Source organism: Amblyomma mixtum, chromosome 4 (genome assembly GCF_055824585.1).
Source record: "Amblyomma mixtum isolate Tamu chromosome 4, ASM5582458v1, whole genome shotgun sequence".
NCBI classification, from domain to species: domain Eukaryota; kingdom Metazoa; phylum Arthropoda; class Arachnida; order Ixodida; family Ixodidae; genus Amblyomma; species Amblyomma mixtum.
In genome coordinates, this window is record NC_143015.1 from 33,076,986 (window position 1) to 33,087,476 (window position 10,491).

General features: G+C 45.1%; 2 protein-coding genes across 8 annotated transcripts in view; one reads left to right on the forward strand and one right to left on the reverse strand.

The window, feature by feature from the left end:
• sick (sickie) overlaps nucleotides 1-10,491 on the forward strand; it is a 973,111-nt gene that overhangs the window by 532,447 nt on the left and 430,173 nt on the right. The gene's annotated exons all lie outside the window — the stretch shown is intronic.
• On the reverse strand, nucleotides 1,497-10,482 carry LOC149346088 (uncharacterized). The gene is made up of 6 exons (XM_089586000.1): nucleotides 10,368-10,482; nucleotides 8,887-8,972; nucleotides 6,989-7,081; nucleotides 5,697-5,744; nucleotides 3,618-3,665; nucleotides 1,497-1,544 (listed from the first exon to the last, which is right to left on the reverse strand). The coding sequence occupies exons 1-6, from the start codon at nucleotides 10,480-10,482 to the stop codon at nucleotides 1,497-1,499; spliced, it is 438 nt and encodes a 145-aa protein (XP_089442126.1).

Consider the following 10,491-nt stretch of genomic DNA (forward strand, 5'->3'; position numbering starts at 1 on the left):
TTCTGTGAGCAGGCATGGACGTTATCTTAGGACCGCTGCAAGGAGAAAGTCACTTTTCGTGCCTCACTCGAAATCCGGTCTTCATCAGCATGTCCTCTTTGGAGGGCATTTCCGAACTACAGTTCTTCAACTTTAAGCGCCGCCGCGGTGTCTCAGTGGTTATGGCGATGGGCTGCTGACCCGAAAGGCGCGGGTTCGATCCCGGCCGCGGCGGTCGAATTTCGATGGAGGCGAAATTCTAGAGGCCCGTGTGCTGCGCGATGTCAGTGCACGTTAAAGAACCCGAGGTGGTCGAAATTTCCGGAGTCCCTTCACTACGGCGTCCCTCATAGCCTGAGTCGCTTTGGGACGTCAAACCCTCCATAAACCGTCAACCGTAAATCGTAAACTATTTCTTTAACTTTGGGCAAATCCCGTTATTGTCATTGGTAAGTTTGAAGGTTCTTGAAGGTTACTTAGAGTATGGCTGCTTTACTTCTGTGTCCGAGAAAGTCACGCTGTTCACAGGCGGCAGACTTTCAGGGTACTTCAATTCTGCGCTGAAGACCGAAACGGCGCCTTCGTGGTTTCAGCATCCGCCTTGCATGCTGCAGGTGCGGGGTCCGATCTCCAGTCCCGCCAGGATTCCACCAGTAATACGTTGAGTACATGCTTTTGCTTTCCCATGGCCCAGTGCTCTGCTTGACGGGAGTGAAAGGCCCACTCCCACCTTGGGGAGAGAAAGAAACCTTGGTACATGGCACTTTTTGACCAAAGCTGCCCTTTCGCCATAAAAAAAAAATCAGCAAAATAAAGGCTTGGTTGTAAGCTCAAGCTAGTTGTCCAGACTCGTTTGATGTTTTGCAGCGATAGGAATGTTAGGGACATCATCTGGGAATTACTATCTCCCTCACTGTCAAACTAGGCTCATAGCGAAAATTCCTGTGTTCTCCTGCTTACCGGATGGATTATTGCCCGGCTTGTCATGATGCATAAGGAGATGTGGACCGGGTCAAGTACGCTGTCCTGAGTGCGCGCCATCGCTGGTCATATACCTATAGTGGCTCCGTATAAATGCTCTCATGGAAGAAGCTAAACGGCGTGGTACGCACGGCTATCACTCCGTCAGGAAAGCTGCTTGGGTTTGTTGAATATTGTGGCGGAAACAGCCCAGAGAAAAATGCGGTAGACATAACAGAAGCGGAGAGACAAAGGGAAACACTTTGTTGAAAAGCGCAAGTCAAGCGAATGTTGCACAGCACAGGCGCTGATGTTGTCTTGTGGCTTTGCTGTGCCGCCTTTGCTTTTCTTTATTTATTTTTTTTTTGGGGGGGGGGGGGGGGGATGGAGGTGGGGGTGGTGTGTTTTCATTGGAATTATCGATGTTTTTCGCTATCATTTCTTCTTCAGTCCCGGGTGGAAATATGACTTCGGGAGTTGTTATTCCGCGCCTAATTCTTTTTGTTTACCGTCCGAGGCATTGCAGCTACTCCAGTTCGCCACGGAGAAACGTTGCTTTAACTGTTGGACTTGAGTTCAGGCACGAACGTCTTGAGGAAGCATTTCTGAAACAAGTGTGAAAACAGGATTATTTGCAAAGGGAATTCGTGCCGTGAGGAAAGTGAGCTTTACGAAAACATGAGCAGAGGACAACAGCAGGTAATTTAAGGGGAAGTTCTGCGACTGATTTCCTGCAGGAAACAATGTCCGAAAGCCTAAATTTGTGCACTTGACTGACCGCATTTTGAAAAACATTCTTCCTAGCTAGCTGGTTCGTTTCGAGAAGACTGCGTGTATAGAACAAGTACAACAGTCGGATACAACTCAAGAACGCAACGGCAGATGCTTCTCAATGGAAGCGCTCCAGCCAATTAATCCAACTTCACGGAGGCACCTGCCAGGCTTCTCCGAGTTTACGCCAGGAGACTAACCGTGACGTCATGAGAAGCGGTCCACGCCATTGGCTGGAGCGCTTCGTTTGAAGGGCAGTCTCCGTTGCTTTTTTTTAGTTGTGTCCTTCTGTAGATACTTTAGTGGCGCGGGAAGTCTACTCTAATTTTTATTTATTTATTTTATTTGGAATACTGTCAACCCCAGAGGGGTCATTACAGGAGTGGGATGAAAAAAGAGAAAAAAAGGAAAAAAATTAGAATACAAATATACATGATGAAACAGGGTCAACAATGCGTATAAGAAAGAACTGCCTTTTCAGCGAGCGCAATAAATTTTTCCAATGTTGGCTGCGCGGTAATACATGGTTGCAAAGCGTTCCATTCGCGTACGGACATCGGAAAATAAGAATACCAGAACGAGTTGTTATTGCAAGAAAATTCCTCTATCATATTTGAGTGTATGTGTCTGGTTTGGCGCGTATGTCTTAGATCTGGAAAGTCTGAAAAATTTAGTTGGAATGAGTTGTGAAGAAGAAGATAGAGAAATTTCAAACGCTGCAGTTTTGCTCTACTTGTCAGAGTATGAAGACCAGCGCGCTGTAAAAGCTCTGTGGCTGAATCGAAACGACCGTAGCGGTTAAATAAAAACGTGCAGCTTTTCTTTGGACCATTTCCAGTGAGTAGACATTGTCTTTTGTGTGTGGGAACCATATAATGTTTGCATATTCTAAGGTCGGTCTGATAAGTGTGACGTAAGCAAGGCGTTACGTTAGACTCATGAACATTCTGTAGATGCAAAAAACTGAACACAGCACGACGGAAACCCGTGGCATTGCATTTGCTTCTTTACCTCTTCTCGTCGTCCTACTCGTGCAGTCTTAACTTTCCTCGAGAGTGATAAGTACATCCATAATCCTTAGTGACGCGAGCACGGTGACGTTGTGGCAATCGTGCACCGAAGTCCCGAGCCTGAGCGAAATCAAGCAGTGACGTGCAGTTCAGCTTCTAAAGATGCGGACTGGAGGTTGCCTCTCGAGGGAACCAAAACAAGGGAAAAAGAAGCATGGGCCACCTGCTTTCCCTACAGCGGAGCCATTCTTTTCGTCAGCACTGGAACAGGCGATGTCGAAACGTGACACGTGACTGAGTATCGGCTGTCCACGTCATTTGCTTGATGGTGCAGTATATCCACAAACTGTACTATCAGCAAGAAATGAAACGCGAATAAGACAGCTGAACCACGGACTGTAAAATAAGCAGCTCATAGCCAGGGGAAGCTGAATTCTAGCTCCTCCTATATTAATTTCGAAGGCACGAAGACTCTTCGTTAGAAGTGTCATTCAACCGCGCTTGTATTTCTTGGTGTTACGTTGGTGTTTTTGTGTTGCCACCTACGTTTTCTTGTTCGCGTTTCATTCGTTGCTGATAGTACATCCCAGAAAATTTTCTGTCGTCACATCACAATTTTTGCAGTGCTATTGACCATGAACTCGAACTAACAACCCAACATTTTTAGAGTAACACCGGAATTTTTTGTAGTATTGTGTTGTCAACTGTTGTAGCGACAGAACTACACAAAACTATCACAGAAAAATACTTCAGTAGTACAGGAAAACTACTACAATACTATTGAAAAATCAGTAGTTACAACAGAACGAAAAAAGATTATGTATGCTGAGCAAAATTTCGTCCCTTTGTTAGACTGGTATGTGCGTAATCGTCAGGGGTGACAAACGTGTTGCTTACTCTGTATTCCTTCGTCATAGCCTTCATTTCCTTCCGGAAGCTTTTCGGCTTTAAAGAAAAGAAAGGGATTCTTTAGTAGTCGCGTTAAGGTACTGGCAACCACATGTTCGCGGTTAAAGGAGCTTGAGGTCAGCTGATGCCTGACCCGATCGAAGCTACTGCAGCTGCGTAGCAAGTTGTGCAAAACACCTGAATCATCATCATCATCATCATCATCAGCCTGACTACACCCACTGCAGGGCAAAGGCCTCTCCCATGTCTCTCCAATTAACCCTGTCCTTTGTCAGTTCACGCCACTGTATCCCCGCAAACTTCTTAATCTCATCCGCCCACCTAACTTTCTGCCGTCCCCTGCTACGTTTGCTTTCTCTTGGAATCCACTCCGTTACCCTTAAGGACCAGCGGTTATCTTGCCTTCGCATTACATGCCCTGCCCAAGCCCATTTCTTCCTCTTGATTTCAACTAAGATGTCATTAACCCGCGTTTGTTCCCTCACCCACTCCGCCCTCTTCCGATCTCTTAACGTTACACCTATCATTTTCCTTTCCATATCTCGCTGCGTTGTTCTTAACTTAAGCTGAACCCTCTTTGTTAGCCTCCACGTTTCTGCCCCATAGGTGAGTACCGGTAGGAACCTGAAACACCTGAAAGCATTCATTTAAAAGCAGTTTTATATGTTTGTTTGTTTTTCTTTATCAATTCTCACCTAGCAATGTTGGACGTGGGAGCAGCGCCGACATCTTACCGCCGAGTAGCTATCCCTACGTAGCACTATGGCCAACGTTATTTGATGGGTACTTGTTAAACAATGGCTGGTTTGCATTCATCTCGATTTTTTTTTGTTTATTGGTGAGTTCACTGCAGGCTGTCTCTGCAACAAAGAGAAGGCGCTCGTTCTTTGGAGCAGAGGAAAGTACTCGAAAGTGTTTTTGTCGCAAAGTAGTAGATCTTGTCTCGCTGACTCTGATAATAAAGAAGTGGCATCATTGTAGTGAGCCACAAAATATTTTTTTTTCAATTACTTTTAGATTCAGCTTAAATCTTAATCGTGCCACGTGGGGGGATGTAAGCGGGAACAGTGGCTTTTATAGCGAAGTTTTTAGGCGGTCTGAATCCTCGAAGCCGTTAGCGAAACCTCGGGTCGTTTTTAGCAATGGTTGACTTATATATTTCTTCTTTTGCCCCCTAATACATTCGTGTACCTAGCTTAGTGGCTGTGACAGTTGACTGCCGAGCGCTGGGTCGCCGGTTCAGCCTTTGCCGCTTTCAGGTGTCGGCAAAATTTGATAGGAGCGATCCACCGATATTGCACGTTGCGGGGATAATAAGCGGTAACTTTAACAGAACCAAGAAGCCGCGTGCACACTACCCGCGTGTTGTTCACGCGTAAAGTTGATTGCGTTGGCGCGAAAGTTTCCAGTGAAGTGCCCGACTTTTAATGAAGAATGCAGGATGGAAACTTCTGCGAGGTTTCTTCCCGCACACACAGGGGCGAGGATAAAACATGGTAAGGTACAAATCGAAGTGTTATACGTATTTAAAATCACGGTATTTTACGCAGTATCACAGTGAAGGAATCTCTTTGTCAAAGCAATCTGGTAGTTAGTTATTAATCTCTCTCATTTCGCCGAATGTTTAGTCCTGTACATTGCAGTGATGGTGAATTGCTTTTTCGGTGCGAACGCAGTCCGCGGGATTAGAGATGCTATAGCTTCAGCAGCGTTTAAAAGTCAAGTATGAAACGCTGGACGGGAATTCTTGACCTCACTCCGAGACTGACGCCATTTCAGCCTTGGATATTCGTCTTGTTTTTCCTGAAGGCACAACATGGGTGTATCGGCCCATTTTGAATTACTGGTACGCCTGCTTAAATGTCATACAATTTTGGAGCAATGAAAACTTGTTTCATTTTCAGAGAACGCTTTTGTCTCTTGCGTGCCTGTCTTAGCCCTCCGGCTGTAGACTCTCTATCCCGCATCCTCTATCTCTATCTCTATCCCGCATCCTCATACTAAGGGCCCTGCGAAATGTTAAATGCTAGTTGACGGCGGCAGCTTAAGCAGCGCCTTTCTCCTTACCGCAGCCCTCCAAGAGACTTTTCCGTAGCAAAAAGCAACTTTTCTCACCTGTAACGAGAAAGGGAACAGCTGTGTATTGCACGCAGAGTACAATCACGAAGCAGCTGTGCGTCGGCAGACATTGCTGCCTGTGAGTGAGAGTGAGATATTACGCTTGTCCAGAAAGTTCACACTCTGTGAGCGTTGCCCGTTCAGCTTCGCCTCCTTGGCTGCAACTTGCTTATTGGGCGACAGAATTAATGAATGTCACATTGCAATGGAAGCTCGGAATGTCCTCTCCTGAGAGCACTTCTGCCATCCATACTCATCAGTCTTTGCAATGCATGCCACCACCGAACGAAAAATTAAGAATGAAGTCGTATCCCATCATGCCAGTTCCAACGTCACAGAACTGATCCAGGCGTTATTAGTGCTGTTTCATTGTAGCGCACCGCATAGAATTTATGCCTGGCATTTATCACAGCGAGCGTGGGTAGGAGGTACCACTTCCTATGGCTCCCTCTCTATATTGCAGCTCAAGGGTGCGCGAGACGAACCATGCGGTACATGTAGGAACAGAAACAGGATGACGTCAGCAGAAGCTAATGGCAGATGCTTTTGATTACCGTTAATTATATTGGGTCGAGTGCAATTGCACGTTAAAGGACGAGCCCCTCTTGAATTACTTTTCAAATATTTACAATCTTTTTAAGTTTAGTTTGCTTTATTGGGGTTTTAACGCTTCAAAGCGACTCGAGCTACGAGAGCCGCTGTAGTGAAGTGCTCCGGAAATTTTGACCACCTGGGGTTTTTTAATGTGCTCTGACATCGCACACAGTACACGCGCCTCTAGAATTCTGCCTTTACCGAGATTCGACCGTGGCAGCCGGGTGGCAGCCGGGACCGTGGCAGCCGGACCGCGGCGGACTCCATCTTTTCATGTGTAGTGGTTTTCCTCCCTGCACATTGGCCAACAAATCGCTACGTGTGCCAGCAGTTAAAGACAGAGTTCTTAAAGTGCTCGGCGATTCTTGGCAGCATAAAGTGGTGTCGTTCAGGGGAGCGGCGCCGACGTCTCTTACAAACAAGGTGAACCTGTGTTTCCTAAGTTAAGATTCGCTCTTCAGTCATTTCTTGACCAGGCAGCATTGCTGGGAAGCTAACTTAACACTGTTTAAAAGTGTTAGCTCCTATTGAAAACGTTCATGTGAAATGAACCAGCCCGCCGGGCTCTCACTGCTGTTATCGCGGCGCTTATGATAATGATGTGATATATGAATTAAAAGCACTTAGTCGGACGACGGTGTACTTACAGTTTTCTTGCTTCCGCAGACATGACGCATTTCACCAGCGGTCAGCTTTCTTTTGTTGCATTTCTGCAAAGCTTGAGCGAACTTGTCGGCACTCTGCGTGAGAGTGGCAGTGAGGGAAAACGTGAGGGTCACAGTCTTAGCGTATTTCTCTTATATGCAGAGCGGTTCACCTAACACTTCACACAATTTTTTAAGATAAGCTTTTTTAAGTTATTAGAGCGCTTTTTTCGGCATAGCATTGTCACCGGTGTCGTGCATCAGAATACTGCCAAGACGTGCTAAGTAGCAGGTGCTGGTTAACTCGAGCAATGAAGACGCTTTTCCTGTATTAGTGGGAAAGCATTTCTTGTGTCATGAGTGGCTTAGACAGGATGTGTCACCACGGGCTCTGTCCAGGAAGCGTGTCCTCATGAACTGTCGATCATCCAGTAAGAGTGTAATAATTATAATTTGTAATAATGCAAAATAATTGAATGCAAAGTTTATATGACCGAATTACTCAATCAAATAGTTAAATAGTAAGGCAATCAATCTCGCTTATTACTCCGAGTGATTGTTGAGATTCGTGAATTACTAGTAATTCCTCCAGAATTTAACAAAGGTAGAAATAAGACAGAATTAATTGATTAACATCAAGAACATGGATTAATTTATTACTGATTAATTGATAATAAATAATAATAATAATCATAGAGAAATAATTATTCAGTTGAAATTAGTTAATTGATTAGTTTAACTGTACAATTATATACCTATTTAAATAATTACCAGCAGTGTTTAATTACATTACTAACATAACAGATGAGGCAACAGAATTCGATATGCTTTCGCATTTCCGCACGTAAGGACACTTATGTGTACCTTTATTTTTTTAGCTGCAACTTGTTTGCCAAGCATTAATTGATTAGTTTAACTGTACATTTATTTACCTATTTAAATAATTACGAGCAGTGTTTAGTTACATTACTAACTTAACAGATGAGGCAACAGAACTCAATATGCTTTCGCATTTCCGCACGTAGGGACGCTTATGTGCTCCTTTTTTTTTAGCTGCAACTTGTTTGCCAAGCATTAAAGAAACTGATTGGAAGGTTTTATTTTCTTCTGTAGGAGAAAAAGCAAGATTTTGCAGTTTATTGAGCTGTTGTTGACGCGCTCACGATAAACTACATAGAAGCTAACTATTTAAACCGCGCGTACTGCCCTCGGTAGAAGCTGATCGGGGAGTGGATACCGCCGTTGAAACCGTAGTTTTTCGCGCTTTCTAATGCATACGAGCACTGCTGCAGAAAATCAGGGTGTTTTATTTTATTCAATATGGACTAGTTTGAATGGAACAGTTAGGACAGAACAGTTAGAAGTTTAGTCGCAGCATGTTAACAGCTCATAAATTGGTGCTCACATAATTCTTGAACAACGTCATCGCCTGGCCACAAACCTAATCTCAGGGGTATGTGCGGGTACGACAGCTAGCTTTAGCCAAAAAAAATCACGTAGAAAGGAAATATATAACGGAGAGTTGACAGTCTGTGCCAGTGCATGCGGCCGTACAGCCGCGCTTAGTATCACCTGCAACACACAGACCGAAACCCCTTCCTCATCTCAAGAAGCAGTGCGACCTGTGCAGTGCTGAATAATTGCCTACTCAGCTGCCACTCGAGAGAGCATGTTTCCCTGAAATGGCTTCGGAGCGGGCACCGCAGTATATTCGATGTCAGCGGATTGCAGGCTACCCCGAGAGCAACTGCACATTCTCTCCGCCAGCCACGGGTGGCCGAGCCTCATGAGTCTCTTTTCCGTTCCACAGTTGCCTCGGCTGTGACTGTCGGCGCGGGGGGAAACGAATCTCTCTTTGCAACAGGATGACGGCACATGGGGAAATGATCGAAGAAGCGCACCGTTTTCGTTGTGTTTCCCTCCGTGCTTCCGTGGTGGACGTCCATCGCCGCCACCTTCTTCCTGCAGGCCTGGTTGGCGTCGTCGACTGCGCGTGGAAAAGGAGCCGGTCTCTATGGGCGCCAAGGCGGTCTAGTCGCAAAACAGCTGGAATAGTCTCCTGACTATTCATGGGCCTCCCTTTCCATAACCCCTTCCGGGTCTCTGTTTATATAGCTTTGTATAGCTTCCAGAAGAGGGCAAATACGGGCTGGTTGGTACATGTCTTACGAATTGGAAAAACAGCGCAATCAAAGCTTGTTTGCATAGCTTGTTTGCATAGCTTGTTTGCATAGCTTGTTTGCATAGATGTGACACAAAAGAAATCAAGCAAAGGGCAACGGGAATGCTAAGCAATGTTTCGACAAGAGGAGTACTCTTCGCCTGGATGCAATTATATATGCGCATGGGTGTGCAAAAGATATTTATCAACTTATTTATTTAATTTAAATGCTTTCAGGGCCCGGAGGCGTCAAAGAGATGAGGGCCATACAAAATCGGTGGTCCTTGAATTTTTGAGTCGGTGATAGCAAAGGTGAAGGCAAGATGGCTCCAGTGATTTGCAGTTCGAGTAATGAATTAATTAATAGAAAGACTGGTTCGGCAGTGCGGTATTCCCACCTTGAAGTTGCTGTCAATGTGGGAAGGTGTGTAACATGAAGGAGAAAGTAATTTATCTTTGCTGATAGGGTTAGTATAATAAATTCTGTAGGAAAAAACGTAAGCGAAAATATTTGGGGCGCTGAGAACGAAACGGAAAACGTAGGGCTAAATTCATTGCAGATAAGCTTGCTGCCTGAGAGTAATCTGAAACAGTGAAACGGCCGGCACGGATTCAGACGGACTCATAAGTGTTAATTAAAATTTTCTGATTGGTATCCCAAATAACTCGCATGCATATTATAATTTTCGCCTTATTAACGTCCTGTACAGATGAAGCATAACGGTGTACTGTTCGTACTGTTCGGAAGTTTAATATTCGTTATGTTCTCCGTCGAATAGACACCCAGTTACTTCTAACAGCGCCCTCCTTGAACGCATCCCCGTAGCCATCATTCATTCATTCATTTGCCTGGTGCTCGGCTTCTTTAGGGTGATGTATGTCTTGTAGTTACGTTTTGCCCTGTATATTTATAATTGTGTTTAATTTTTGCCTTGTATCACGCGTTGTTTTTAATTTATTCTTCCTATTTGCTTAATCTATTGCTTTTGCCCCCCTTACTCAATGCCCTTCTGGGCCCTGTAAGGTATATTGAATAAATAAATAAATAAATGCTTGGGGGATGAGTCTTCATCCCCACCTTGAGTAGAAGAAACCTTGTGCCATGGCGCTCCTAGGCCACAGATGCTCTTGCGCCATAAAAAATTAGCCATTCATTCATTCATTCATTCATTCATGGAATCGTTCGTTCGTTTATGCAATCACATTGCTCGCCAAACTTACAGTTTTTGCAGACTGCTTCCGGGGGCAGGCCGCTTGTGATGTCGAAGTGACCCGAGCTTCCCAGAGCGCTCCCGATCACACTTGCCGCCACTAACAGCAGGACAACCTCAGCCATCACCGTGCC